This window comes from Lotus japonicus, chromosome 3 (genome assembly GCF_012489685.1).
Source record: "Lotus japonicus ecotype B-129 chromosome 3, LjGifu_v1.2".
NCBI classification, from domain to species: Eukaryota; Viridiplantae; Streptophyta; class Magnoliopsida; order Fabales; family Fabaceae; genus Lotus; species Lotus japonicus.
In genome coordinates, this window is record NC_080043.1 from 59593579 (window position 1) to 59608582 (window position 15004).

Sequence of the window (15004 nt, forward strand, 5' to 3'; positions counted from 1 at the left end):
CTTCTCAATGGCTGGAAGATAATGAGAGTACTGATGTGTTGAGAAAGCAAAAGTGTGAGGCGCCGGAAGGGTTGTGGAAGAAGTACAAGTTTACAGAAACTAAATGGAGGCTGAAATCAAGAGTTTCTTGGTTAATTAAGGGGGACAAGAATACGACTTTTTTCACAAAGTTTGTAGAATTAGAAATGCTCAGAACAATTTGTGTCTGCTCAAAATTTGGGAAAACCTGTATACTAAACCAGATGAGGTAAAGGAGCAGTAGCGTTAATGACCACAAAATTCAGGCCAAAGTCTAATTGGTAGAGTTTATAAGCTTTTGGCCAAAGTCATAGTAGCAAGAGTTCAAATGGTATTTAAGATTTGGGTTAATCGTCTACTTGGTCTCTGTCTTTGTCTCGTCGTCTGAAATTAGTCCCTCCCCGGAAAATTTGCAAATCTGGGTCCTCTCGTTTGCAATAAGTCTGGAGTAGGTCCTTGCCGGAACCCGGAACTTTGGCGAGTGATGATTAGGCATGCTGACTGGATAAATGAGGCTGACGTGTCAAGGAAAAAAAATAAAAAATAAAAATACAAATCAGTTTTAATTAATTAAAATTTCCTAATTAACCATAACAACTAACTAATCACAATTAAGGTCCAAAAACTAATATCTATTAACATAATCTGATTCCCCCAACAAGATTTATTAATCCAATTAACTAAAATTAAACCTATTAACTATCTATTAACACTAAGGTCCTATACGCAGATCAAATTCTTTTTTGAACAAACAAAGATCAAATTCTTTTTCTTTGCCTTTCAAACCAGTGCTGAATACTCCAGTTTGTCCACCAGATTTCTCCACCTGCAACCTCAACCCCAACACCCACCCACCTGCAACCTAAACCCCAACCTGCAACTTCACCATCACCCCCACCCCGAACCCAACCGAAACCCCAAACCCCCACCCCCACCCGCAACCTCAACCCAACGATTGACACCCCAAAACATGAGCTCCAAGACCCAACAACAACCAAGTCACCTTCAACCTCAGAACCAGCGATTTACCCTAGCCTCCAATCTCAATCCATAAAAACTCAACCCAAAAAAACATTGATTGAAGCCAGAAGAAGAAGAAAAATCATGAATTGTAGGGAAGAAGGGTAGATCTGGTGCTTAATCTATGAATCCCCTCACAGTTTCAGCCATAGAAGAGAAGAGGCAGAGATCGAGAGAGAGATCGCCTCTATTCCTCCTTTTCCAGATCTGGGTTCATCACCACCCAAACCCAGCCGCGAACGTCAATCAACCTCCAGCCACCACGCCTAGCCACCAACAACACCACCCAAACCCAACAACCGAGCCACCACCACCACCACCCAAACCTAGGCACTACCACCCAGAAACTTGCAATTGGAGCCAGATAGAAAAAAGGGAGAAAGAGAGATTCGCAGAGAAGGTGTGTGAGGAAGAAAGGAAGAGGTCGAGGTTGAGGGGCTGAAGATGATGAGATTGAGAAGATGAAGATGATGAAGAAGGAGATGTGGATTTGAGTTTTTATGTGTTTAACGTGTTTAACTTCACCATGTTTTATTTTTGGATTTTGGAAAATTGATTTTGTTAATTAGATTAGGATTAGATAGTTAATAGGTTTAATTTTAGTTAATTGGATTAATTAATAAATCTTGTTGGGGGGAATCTGATTATGTTAATTAGATTAGTATTTGGACCTTGATTGAGTTTAGTTAGTTGTTAGGGTTAATTAAGAAATTTTAATTAAACAAAACTTATTTGTATTTATTTTTTATTTTTTTATTTTTTTTCCTTGACATGTCAGCCTCATTTATCCAGTTAACATGTCTATTCATCACTCGCTAGAGCTCCGGGCTCCGGCGAGGACCTGCTCCAGACTTATTGCAAACGAGATGACCCAGATTTGCAAATTTTCCGGGAAGGGACTTACTTCAGACGGCGAGACAAAGACAAGAATCAAGTAGACGATTAACCCTTAAGATTTTGCTAAACAAAATCAATTTGCGTTTACCCTTGGGAAAAAAATATCACATTTCATACTCATCTTGCAAATGATGCGATTAATTTTCTTCATACAAAGAAAGAAGGAGGACCATTTTTTAATGTGAATTTAAATAAAACCTATGGTAGCATCAACTAGAGTTTCTTCTTTACTTTCTGAAAGTGGTGGGTTTTGGTGAGAGATGGAGAAAATATTTTTCTTTTTCTCATGTTTTCATTGAATTTGTGATTAATATAAAGAAGCATGCCGCATCCAAAGATAGCTTTGAATCTGGAACTAAGATATCACGCGCGGTTTGCACATTTTGCCTTTTTTTCTTCAAATCATTGTTTGAATGCTTAGTATTAACTATATACCACATGTTGAGGACGCTAACACCATAAGAATATGCAGAAGCTCATATTCAAGTGCCAAGGATATTTTGTGTTTTTAAGTCATATTTCCTATTTGAAGATTGTATAGTAGTGGATACAATTTTCAGAATAGTACTAGGTAGAGGGAGAGATAATTCACTTTGTGTAAAATTGATGAAATATAAATTCCTCGCTCTTTTGTCTTTTCTACTTCAGGCATCAAATTTGTATTTATTATGAGTTTAGTGGTTGTGTATTGTTAGTGTAAAACATTTTTACGCTGATGTCCAATAACTGAATGTCTCGTATTCAAATGCATTTATGATCCTTTTTATTTTAATTAAATTAAATGTTTATTTTCTATTTTGGCAACCTATCATTAGTTGTCTGTGTAAAATATATTTATACTAACGGTGCATTTCCACTAAATTCATTTATTATACGTACATTAACCGCTATGATTTAAGTTGGTGTTCATAATTTGATTTAGAGTATGTTTGTTTTAAATGAAAAAATAATGATTTATAGCTGTGATAAAAAAAGAGCTTATTTGTTTAGAGATTTTATGAAAATCATAATCTAATTTGTGTTTGGTTATACTATTTAAAATTATTACTTTCATATCCTGTCTCATATATCATAATAGATTTTTGATGCAGGAGCAATTAATTAGGAATTTGTTATTTTTTAGTATTTTTAAATATGTTTAGGATCAATTTATTAGGATTTGTTATTTTTGTTATTTTTTCAATTAGGAGATATATTCTTTTCCTGTTTAAGCACTTGTAAGGCATTGCCTATTCAGTTTTTTGATAATAAAATTCAAGAGATTTCTCTCAAACTCTGGTAGATTCCAGTTTATTAACTCTAGTGGATTCCAGTTTAATTTCTAGGGTTTTAGGGCTGGCTAACTCCCTTTCTGGTGGATTCCAGAAACCTTTTCCTTTAGGATTTGCGCTTGCAATCCTAGTACGACTTCCGCTGTATCAAGTGGTATCAGAGCATGTTTCTCCTGTCTCTTTTCTTTGCTTGATCAACCATGGAAGATCAACTAGTGACCAAAGCAAACCTAAAGGATGTTACCGCAGCTCTTACCGTGGCCCTAACTGCTATAACACAACAAATAGCGACGTTCACGACGGCTATATCGGTGCATTTCAACAATACCAACAACGGTAACCGGCGACGAGACAGGAGAGGGAAACTACACAGGTTTCCGCGTGACAACAACAACAATCGTTCTGTTATATACTTACCTTCCCAATCCTTACCTTCACCATCCGTATCTCATCCTTATTACCAAGTTCAGTACCCAACCTCTAAAACCACTGAAACTCCACACTACCAACCTGCTACACCCAACCTTATCAATCCTCACCCCAACATATCACCGACTGCAGATCCAATTTCCTTGCCACAACCTCTACCAAAACCCACATCAAATTCATGTCCATCTGCCAGACCTATGCACGCAAATTCTTCAGAATCAGATTCTCAAATTTCATTTGCGCCATCCTTTGTTGTTGGCCTAGAAGATGAGGCCAAAACGTTGATGAATGATTTGTGCAGCAGGAGCACACCAACACACATTTCTCTTCTACCTAGATATGACGACATCTCAGAGGTTGCACCTCATGTTATATCTGAGGCAGACACCTCTGTCAATTTGGGTATCGAGGCAGTAGTCACACCTTACAATCCAACACTTATGGTTGTGCCTCAGGTTTGATTTGTCCTTGTTCCCAAGTTTGCACCCCATATGTTTGGTAATATGCCTGAGCAAGAGGAAGTGCAATCCAACTTGTCTAACTCGCAATTGAGATGATTGATTCCATGCCACTGGAAGTTGTTTCAATCACTGCTTGTTCGTCCAGAAAACACACTCTTTCAATTTCATGGTATTCGGCGAAAACAATTTGATCCTGGCATCAATAAGATGGACGCTAGTGTTTCAAAACATGAGTCTCCACACTCTTTTCCATGTGCTTTTATTAGATATTCAACACTCACTCTCCTTGGTTTAATTTGGAAGCCCTTTTGATCCTTGTATTTTGAGTTAGCTGAAGTCTTTTATCGTGATGAGAACTCGGGGTCGAGTTCTTCACAAGAAGAGGAGACTGATGTAGGAGCTTTTTAGGATATTTTTAGTATTTTAGTAATTTTATTTATTTGTGGTTAAGATCTTTTTATTTTGTGAATAGGGTATTTTAATTTGTAAATTTTATTAACTTGTGATTAGGATCTTTTTATTTTAGGAATAAGATCTTTTTAGTTTAGAATAGAATATTTTTAGTTTTATTAGGGTTTTCATATTTCTCTATTTAAGAAGTTGTAAGGCATGAGTCATAGTAAGTTTTTGATAGTAAAATTCAAGAGATTTCTCTCAAACTCTGGTGGATTCCAGTTTATCAACTCAGGTGGATTCCAGTGTATTTTTTTTAGGGTTATAGCGCTGGCTATCTCCCTTTCTGGTGGATTCTACAAACCTTTTTCTTTTAGGATTTGCGCTTGCAATCCTAGTACGACTTCCGCTGTATCACTTTTAATCAAAGTAGGTTTTTTAAATAATCTGTTTCCAACTTTTTTAAAATAAGCTAAAACAAACATATTAATTTTTTTTTTAATTTTTTTTTTTAATTCAAAAATATTTTTTTTAATAAAAAGCTGAAACAAACACTCAATTTATTTTTATACAAATTTTACCTTATTTGATTTAATGATAGAGTCAAGAGCAGTTGGTTCCATAACAAACATAAGTGCAGTTGATCCGGTTAAGTAGAGCGAAGTCATACCGTCAAGCCATTTAAGTTCACACACGGTTCATCAATCGTAGGTTGAGGGTGGATATGGTGGCCTCAATGATTGATCAGCTTGTGCTGGAAGCGCTAAGTCTCCGTTGTCACGAGCCCTCTTGATAATATTTGTGATCTCCCCCCGCACAGGGACGTTATTCTAATATTCTTGCAAATGCTTACTGCAGATCAACATCTTGTCGAAGCAAACGGAGCTCGCTGATATCCTTCATAAATGGGGGGTCGATCCTCCTGGTGAATTGACTGTAGCCCAAACGCCTCATAATGAATAGACAATATACTCTTATCTCATGTCTTTCTTGGTTCATGGTTCAATATTTTGGTGTCCTACCAATCCATCCCAAACTTGGTGGTTAAACTCTACTGGAGTGATGATACTGTAGGAAGGTCTTGGGGAAAAATAGTTCGGTGCCAGGATGATAAAAAGCTTACCACCTTTAATTCTTTTTTTTTTAAGAAGTGCAAGATAGAAAAAAAGTGAAAGGTTAAAGATAAGTTTTATTCCAAACTATTTTCATGGTTTGACTTTGAACTCAAAATCTAGTCTCATCCTTATGGTTTGAAAAGTCTCTAAATAAGTTCATATTTATCCATCGTCAAAAAGAGTGCTTAATTATTTCTCTCAATAATTACGAAATGTGCTTTATTCTCATTCATAGATGATGATTAAACTACTGACCTCATGAATAAGAGGTGAAAAGAGCAATTACCACACTTCACTAACAGTGCAATTCTTTTTTAAAACTGGGATCCAATTTTAAAGATCTTTCATATTAGCCAATTAAATTAAATAAAAAAGGTATAATTTTCATATCTTATCTTTGAAACCACAAGGGGTGGCACAAGTGGTGAATGTGCATTTCCTTAAGGGATTTAACCTAGGTTTTTGGCCCGGGTTCGATCCCCTCTGAGGTAAAAAATAAAAACCTTTGTGGCTAGGGACATCACTACTGTATCCCAAGCCAAATTAGTCACGTGGTACCCCTTTCCCCCTAGAGACTGGTGGTCAAAGGAAAAAAAAAATCTTATCTTTGAAATCTAATTAGTTCACCATGTGTGTTTGATTTACATTGTCAGTTCTTCTACTATTTACTCTTATATATCCATCTTACTAATTTATCAAGGATGATATAATTGGTTTTTCCATTCCTTTCTTTTAATTTGGGTTAATCCTCTAATTAGTCCCTGTGTTTGTGTCGCCGTCTGAAATTGGTCCCTCCCCGGAAAATTTGAAAATGTGAGTCCTTGCGTTTGGAAAGTGTGTGGAGCAGGTCCTCGCCGGAGTTGGGAGCTCCGGCGAGTGATGACTAGGCTTGCTGACTGGATAATTTTATCTGACGTGGCATAAAAAATTAAATAAAAATTAAATTAAAAATTTTAAAAAATCCCTTAATTAATTAACTTACCCTAATTAATCATAATCCTAATCCAAATACAATCCCTATTCCTAATTTCACCCTAATTTTCAGATCATAAGAAGTAAAATTAGGGTTCATGCTATCCCAATTATCTTTTTCTCATCACCCCCTTCGATCCTCTTTCTCCTCATCCCTCCCATCGACATAATCCCTCTGCTATCTCCTTCCCTGCGATCTCCATCCCTCCTGCGATCTCCATCCTCTCTTCTCCTCATCCCTCCCATCGATCCTCTGCTTCTCCTCTCTAGTGCTCGTGTATCTCCTCTCTTCGATCTACAGTGGTGTGTTCTCCTTCAACTGGATCTTATTAGACATGAATGGTTCTTCTGCATCCTCTTGTCGTTCCAGGCATCGAAGTGCAGGTGGTAGGGCAAAATGTCAATGTGGAGTTCCTCTAATGCTCTACACTGCTGGTACTCGTGAAAACTCAGAAAGGAGATTTCTTAGGTGCAAAAATTGGCAGGTAAGTTGGTTGTCACTTATATATCCAATTTGCAGCCATATGTGTGTGTTATGCCTAAATCCCCTATCAACACTGACTTTGTTTAAATCTTCAGCTTCCAGGCACATGTGATTTCTTTTTTTGGATTGATGATCCACTTGAAGGTAGAGAACCAGTTATACCGCATGTAGATGCTGAGACAATGAGTTCTGAGATTGGCAATTCATCAAACCACAACTCTGTGCACCATGTTCCTGATTTGATGAAAAAAATGAAAAAGCTGAAGAAGAAACTTGAAGTAGAGAGATTTCAGAAGAATGTTGCAAGTGTGATTGCTTTGATGTGTTTTTTAGTGACAGTGTGGTGTTTATGTAAGGGGAGGGTTTAAAGTGACAGTTTTACTGGAGAAAATGTAAGGGGAGGGTTTGATTTGTCTGTTGTTTTGTGGTACTGGAAAAAATGTAATGAGAGGGTGTGATTTCTGTCCTACTTGATGTATGCAGATGTTAATGAAATTGAAAAAGAGTTGTTGTGAAATTTATTTCTCAATTTGAGTTCATACCTCACTCACCAAACACATTTATCATTGAATCCTCATTAAAATGACAACAAGTACAGAAAAAGAAATTGAATGCATAATTCAAATGAGACCATGATTTTGGAACCATGAAATTGAATACATAAAGTGTGGACATGCTGCACACTGCTCATTGTTTGGACAAATCTGACAGAGCATCTTAAACAGGGTTTCAACAAAAAAGACACTTATAATAATAGTCTTGGTCATAGTATGTGGTCCATAATCCCCACCCCCCATAAATATTACAAAAAATCAGACCCTAGTGGCCATGTGGTCCAAATTCTGCTGAGATTCCTTGCTTTTTCCCACTATGCAAAAGTCATCTCTTCATCCAAGGGCTTTGTCAACAACACCACTGCACTGTGTAGGTAGAGCATCTCCATCTACCATAGCTTGTTCTTCATTGGGCATGGGGGTCTCTTGTGCTTCAACTGCAACTGCTACACTCTCCATCTGACCTTGGAAATTTGAGGCAGAAGTGCTTGCACCTCCATCAAAAGTGATTCCAGAAAACTGCTTGCTTTTGGTGCCTTTCCCCTTCTCAGATCTGGGAACCTCTACTACTTTTTCTTTCTGAAATAATTTAACAAGGTTAGTTTCACAGTTAATCCTTTGTTTATCACTACAAATCCAAAATAGGGATAGATCAATGCCTGTTTTCCAGAATTCACAAGCAGTGTGACAGGGGCAGGAGTATTCACAGGTTCCCTTATAACAACCCCAGGCAGAGAAGGGGGCTGGACCTGTGGGATGTTCTTGCAACTGTTTTTGTAGTGGCCATATTGTTTGCATTTACTGCACTTTCTAAAACCTTTCTTCTGAAAATATTATGCACACCAATATTCACAAACAATAAAATATGCATTAGTTTTCAGGCTTATACATATGCATAGTATTAGGATATAAGATTAATTACCAACACATATGTAATACCTTTGCTTTGTTCTTATCAACTGCAGGTTCATCAGTTCCAGGCACATCATTTTCTATTCCTTCTGCATCAACTTCTTCTCCAATTGTTTCCAGTATTCCCTCTAAATCTTCCTCATCATCATCTACAGCTGGGTTCTTGCATCCCTTTTTGTTGTGTCCAAACTGCTTGCACTTGCTACACCTTACAAATGCTCCCCCCCCTCTTCAATTTGTTAGGGTTAGGGTCATCATAAGGATCCCTCCTTCTTAATTTCTTGGGCCTCCCTGCCCCTCTCTTATACAAGGGTGGCATAATACAGACAGGGTCATTTGGTGTCACAATCCACTGGTTAGGACCAGGCAGTGGTGTGATATAGTTTTCATATGTTGCCCGGAAAGCAGCCCTCTTATAGCAGTCTTCAACATAATCCTTAGGGTCATGGCGGTGGAAATTAATTGCACAAACTGCATGTCTGCAAGGAAATCCATTCAGCTCCCAAAATCCACAGCAACATTTCTTGGCATTAATATTAACAACATGCCTCTCTGAACGGTCAGAATGTCGAACTTCATAAGTAGCTGCACCTACAGTCCTAGGGATCCAATTCTTACACTTTCCAGCTTCAAATGCCATTCTCTGTAAGGGTCTTGGCATAATCTGTCCACTGTGCTTTCTGAGCTTCTCCATCATAATTGGAAATCTCCCCATGACATAGGTTCTTATCCACTCCATCATAGTTAGTATAGGTTTGTCTCTGGCCATCAAAATAGCTGCGTTGAAGGACTCGGAGAGGTTATTCATGACAACATCACACCTTGGGTAGATGCTAAATGCATGTCTGCACCATGAGGATTTAGGTTTGTCCATCAACCATTCATAGGCTATTGCATTATGCTGCTTAATCAAGTCCATTTTCTCCCTCCATGCTCCTTCATAGGTAGCTTTGGCTGCTGCCATCATCAAGTTCCTAAGAAGGACTCCACCACCAAACTTGTTCTTTAAATTGGCATATAGATGCCTCACGCACAATCTGTGATCACAACCTTGTAGAAGCTCTTCTTTGAACACCTCCATCAAACCCTGAGGAATAATTGAATAAGCATTAGATGATCTAGTATGATATTGTAATACATAGAAGCAAAAAATGAAGGTGTAGGTGTACCTTTTGTTGATCACTAATGAAGACCCATCTAGATGATCTAGCAGGATCTATGTCACCCATCAATAACTCCATAAACCACATCCAACTGTCTTTGTTTTCTAATTCAACCACAGCAAAGGCAAGGGGAAAGTACTGCTCATTAGCATCTCTACCAATAGCAGACAACAGAATTCCTCCATACTTGGTCTTCAAATGGCATCCATCCAAGCCAATAAATGGCCTACACCCACTGAGAAACCCTCTCTTACATCCATCCAAGCACATATAGAATCTGCTAAATCTAGGATGCAATGTAGTCCTTGGAGACACAAAATTCATCTTGCATGTGTTACCTGCTGCCCTTCTTCTCAGCTCATTGGCAAATCTCCACAAGAGAGTATATTGCAACTCAGTAGCTCCATCTATTTCTTCAGTAGCCAATTTCTTTCCTTTCCATGCTTTATATCTTGTAATCCCAGTCCCTAGATTGATTCTAAAGTCATCAACAATCTCATTTGTGGTTATTTTGTTTGCTATCCTCACCTTGTTCAACAATTTCTTCTTTACAAATTTAACAGTGGCAGACTTGTTGTCAAACACTCTGGCACATGTGTGTTCATCTATAAGTGTTTTGATTATATATGTCTGCTTGTTCCCAACCTTACTACATAACATGACAAATGGACACCCATCAGTTTTGCATACCACCCTACACCTTATGCTATCATTTTTCTTGAAGCTAAATTCCCTACCACATGCAACAGCATGGTCAGCTAGAGCATCTTTGAACTCTTGTAGGGAACAGAAGTCCATCCCTAGTTTGAATCTGAAATCTGCATTGAGATCCTCTTCATTGAACCTTGGAAACTTTCTTCTAGGAAGTTCTTCAAGGTCACTATCAGTTGGAACACTTTCTAGGTCCTCACTCTCATAGCCTCCATCATAGTCTGGATCATCCCCCTTACCTTGGAGCATCATTTGGTTGATATGCTCATTCAACAGTGCCTCTGCCTCAACAAAAGTTGAGTTTGGAAACCCATCTTCATTCCCTAGGTCTCTCTCTTCTTCACTGTCTTCAAGCCTTATGTTTTCCTCAGAAATGTCACTGCCACTATCACTGTTTTCTCCATCTTGGTTGGGAATATCAGAAATCAAATTCTCAGCTTCAGGACTTTTCTCACCTTCTTTCTCAGCATTATTCTCAGTTTCATTCTCAGCAACTTCAGGACTTTTCTCAGCTCAATTCTCAGCAGTATTCTCAGCATTACTCTCAGCAACTTGAACTTCAATCCCAGTTTCATCATTCACTTCATCAAAAACTTCAGGGACAATATCTGGGAGGACAACATCATTCTGGGACTCATCATCATCAGACAAAACAATAGTTATACTCTGGCCCTCATTGTTTGTCTTTCTCATCACTGCTTGCAGTCTATGTGACTTCCTCACAGCCTTGGTTTTACCTTGTTTTTTCTCCTTTTCCTTTTTTCCACCAAGCACAAAACCAGGGACACCTTTAGTCTCAACAAACAGCAAAGCTTCATTGTAACCATTACTAGTAGCATACTTAGCTAATTCCATAGCATCGTTGTCAGTCTTGTACCTCCTGAATATGTGTTCAGCAATATCCTCAGCATTTACCCACCATAGATCAAACTCTTTGTAACCCAATTTCTGGACAAGATCCACAGTATCAAGGAAGGACCATTTATCCTCATCCATATCACTTAGCACAGTTCTACCACCACCAAAGTAGTGCCAATAAGGAGAAGTACCAAACCACCCACCATGCCGCACAGCCAAAGAAAACACCATCCTGAAACAATCATTGTTCAGTCAAACAAACACCAAAAATAGCAACCCAAGAACCAAAGCATCCAAACCAAATCAAACCCACCCAAGCAATCCTTACACCTAAGAACGATATACACAACGAAGATGCAAACGACATACACAACGAAGACGCAAAGAAGAAGCAAGCTTACCTCAGTTCAAACGCGAGCTCCCAACTTCGACTTCGCCTTCTCACAGTTGCTTAAACTTGCTGCAATGGTCGACGAACTTGATTGATGAGATACGAGTGAGAATGTTGATGCAAATGGATGAAGATGAGATGCGAGAGAGAGCCTTGAAGCTGAGATACGAGTGACAAGGTTGAAGATGATTAGGGTTTGAAATTAGGATCCTGGGTTAATTGAGGGGGGAATTGTGGATTATTATTGGGGGGAGTAATTGAATATGTTTTAGTAAGTTAATTAGGAATAGGGATTGTATTTGGATTAGGATTATGATTAATTAGGGTAAGTTAATTAATTAAGGGATTTTTTAAATTTTTTAATTTAATTTTTATTTAATTTTTTATGTCACGTCAGATAAAATTATCCAGTCAGCAAGCCTAGTCATCACTCGCCGGAGCTCCCAACTCCGGCGAGGACCTGCTCCACACACTTTCCAAACGCAAGGACTCACATTTTCAAATTTTCCGGGGAGGGACCATTTTCAGACGGCGACACAAACACAGGGACTAATTAGAGGATTAACCCTTTTAATTTTTATTATACATTCATACACTATATAGTTTAATTTTCATATATCTGTTTATCTTAACAACTAATCCTTTCATGTCATATGAAATTGATCCGACAACAAATCATTATTAGATCACGATATAAATTTTTTAAACACCGGAAATGCACACACTTTAAATCCTTAATTATATGGATGTGTACATTATTTTAATTTTTATCTAGTGGCATGTGTTCTTGGCAAATAAATTGCACTATAGTAGTATAGTATATTATAAATCAGGGGATAGTTTGATTCTCAGGATCATTCCTTCATGAATATTTTCTTTTAGTAATTTGAAAGTGACGTTCTAAAGCCAAAGCTAACAATATACACAACAAGTCAAAGCATGTCGTTTGACATATACTCCTAATGTATACTATGTCAAAATAAAAGTGTCCAATTCTAAGAGAACTATCCGTGAATTACAAGTTTTAGGCATTTTAATAGAAATCATTCATACAGGTGCGTCATATAAATAAATCTATCTATAATCTATAATCTATGTATCTATAATCTATCTATAATTTATCTATCTATCTATCTATAATATATAGAGTAAAATACACTTACCCCCTCAAGGTTTGCTAGAAAAACACTCCACCCTATTCTTATTCAAAATATACACTCCACCCCACTCATTTTATCATGTTAACTCCATTCAAAAGATGCTAACGGAATATTCCATTCAAATCAAAATTATTTAATGTAAACTTATTTTTCCATTTCTTTTATTTCTGGTTATTTTTTATTTTATTTTATTTAAAAAAAAACCTCACTTTCAAATAAAAATCGTTTAACGTCAGTTCCATTTAAAAAAAAAAAATGTTAGTTTCAACAAAAAAGAATATAACATCACAATTACTAGTAATACCCAGTTTATAAAGGATTTTTATAAATAGTGAATTATATAAAAATATTTCGAAATTAATTTCATACTAATTAAAATTTCACCAAATAAATACTAATTAAATTTCTTTTTCCTAGATTTATAAAAAGATGTTGCTTATGATGAGTAATGTATGGATATTATTTAATAAAATTTTCTTATCATATATCAATAACATCCCTCATTTTCAATTACTAAAAGTAATATATACTTTAACATTTAACATGTTATAACCAACGGGATCATATTATCCAAATTAATTAATTAAAATAATAATATAACTTTATATTCTTTTATGGAGTGGAAGTTTAACGTACTTTTACCATAAGTTTTAATTTAAAACTATTTCATACATATTTATTCTTGAATTATTTTATAAAATGGTTACTTTATATACCAGCTCCAACAGTATGTAAGCATTGAGAATATTTGTTTGGTCAAATATTAAAAAGTGACGTTTTTTTCTGAAAAAAAAATAACTAGAAAAAAAAGGAAAAATAAGTTTACATTAAATAATTTTGATTTGAATGGAATATTCCGTTAGCATCTTTTTGAATGAGGTTAACTTGATAAAATGAGTGGGGTGGAGGGTATATTTTGAATAAGAATGAGGTGGAGTGTTTTTCTAGCAAACCTTGAGGGGGGTAAGTGTATTTTACTCTAATATATATAAAAGCAGAGTTTCTGCAGTCTTGAGGGCAAAAAAGTCCTTCAATAATTTATTCCAAAAACTATGAAAGCTGGACATGAATATTTTTGTAAAAAAACATTTTATTTCACTCATATTTGATCTCAGCCGTTGATTCACAATTATATCAGTTTCACTCCTTCTTTCATTGAATCTGAAACGCTTTTCAGTTTAAAAAAAATAGAAACGCTTCCCCTTTCACCTTACCTTCGTTCATTTTCTCCTTCTCTAAGCCGTTTCTCTAGGGTTTCAAAATCATTTAAAACCTTCCTCAGAGAATTTCATGTATCTGGCCATCTCTGCTTCAGTCAAGGATTGGCATTCTTTAGATTATCAGTTTCATTCGCACCTTTTTTTCCCAAATCTGTCAGCGCACCGTTTGAGAGGAAGAAATTGAATTTGGGAAGAACGGTTTTGTTGGGGTCGGAGGAAAGAAGCTTTGGATGATTCATGATAACTGAGAGTTTGTGAAGCCGTGGGCTCTAAACAATGCGAGGATTGAGTCAGGGTTTTGTGAGTCGGTGAGACAAACTCGGGTGGAGATGCTGGAAGCGGTTTCAGGGGAGAAGTTGAAGTTGTTGATGAGGTAGTTGGTGGTGAATGAGTGTTGTTTGGAGGAGGAAAAGTGGTGAAGAAATGAGGGGGTTTTGATGATGGTGATGTTGAGGTTGGGGCAGAAAAGTTGATGCTTTTTTGTTACAATCATATTTTTCAGATCTTTTTTTTATCATAATTGATGGTTTTGGTTTTATAATTGTTCAGGTGAAGTTGATAAAGGATGGGGCCTTTCATGTTGAGGTTAAGGTCCATGTGATTCGCTGCAATGGAGTATAAGATTGTGGTGGCTGGGTTTGATAATGCTGCAAAGATCACCACCATTTATAAATTGCATTTGGGTGAGGTTCTAATTCCTTCTAATCGCCTATGTTTGAATCTCCATTTTGCCAAATAATCTCTCTTTTGCAACCTTTTGTTTATTACTCTTTGTTTCTCTTCCAAAGTTTGGTTTTGTGTTTTTTAAGTGGGTGGGATTTGGTTAATGGTTTGAGAGAATTCCTGAATTCCTGATTCCTTCTTTGTTTGGTGATATTGCATGAGTTCAGTGCATATGACTATGGCTGAGGTTTGGCACCAGAAATAGTTCCTTCAACGGTGGCTGCTGGCTGGGTGACAGGGTTTTCATGCTGC

The 15004-nt window shown here is 36.9% G+C and overlaps 1 protein-coding gene and 1 long non-coding RNA gene across 2 annotated transcripts; one reads left to right on the top strand and one right to left on the bottom strand.

The window, feature by feature from the left end:
* Positions 1 to 8728: 8728 nt before the first annotated feature.
* On the bottom strand, positions 8729 to 11489 carry LOC130744432 (uncharacterized). Its single transcript, XM_057596619.1, has 3 exons — positions 10943 to 11489; positions 9696 to 10894; positions 8729 to 9613 (listed from the first exon to the last, which is right to left on the bottom strand). Exons 1-3 carry the CDS (start codon positions 11487 to 11489, stop codon positions 8729 to 8731), a joined length of 2631 nt encoding a protein of 876 aa, XP_057452602.1.
* Positions 11490 to 14288: 2799 nt separating this feature from the next.
* Positions 14289 to 15004, top strand: LOC130749785 (uncharacterized). Its single transcript, XR_009023097.1, has 3 exons — positions 14289 to 14483; positions 14579 to 14712; positions 14920 to 15004. It is a non-coding gene; the product is annotated as an uncharacterized LOC130749785 (long non-coding RNA).

Bases quoted from the DNA above. Each gene is read 5' to 3' on its own strand.
- LOC130744432 (XM_057596619.1), bottom strand. From the start codon at position 11,489: ATGGTGTTTTCTTTGGCTGTGCGGCATGGTGGGTGGTTTGGTACTTCT. The intron at 10,895-10,942 runs GTAATGCTGAGA...AAAGTCCTGAAG, and splicing joins TGAAGTTCAAGTTGCTGAGA to TTGCTGAGAATGAAACTGAG. The intron at 9,614-9,695 runs GTACACCTACAC...ATTATTCCTCAG, and splicing joins TCATTAGTGATCAACAAAAG to GGTTTGATGGAGGTGTTCAA.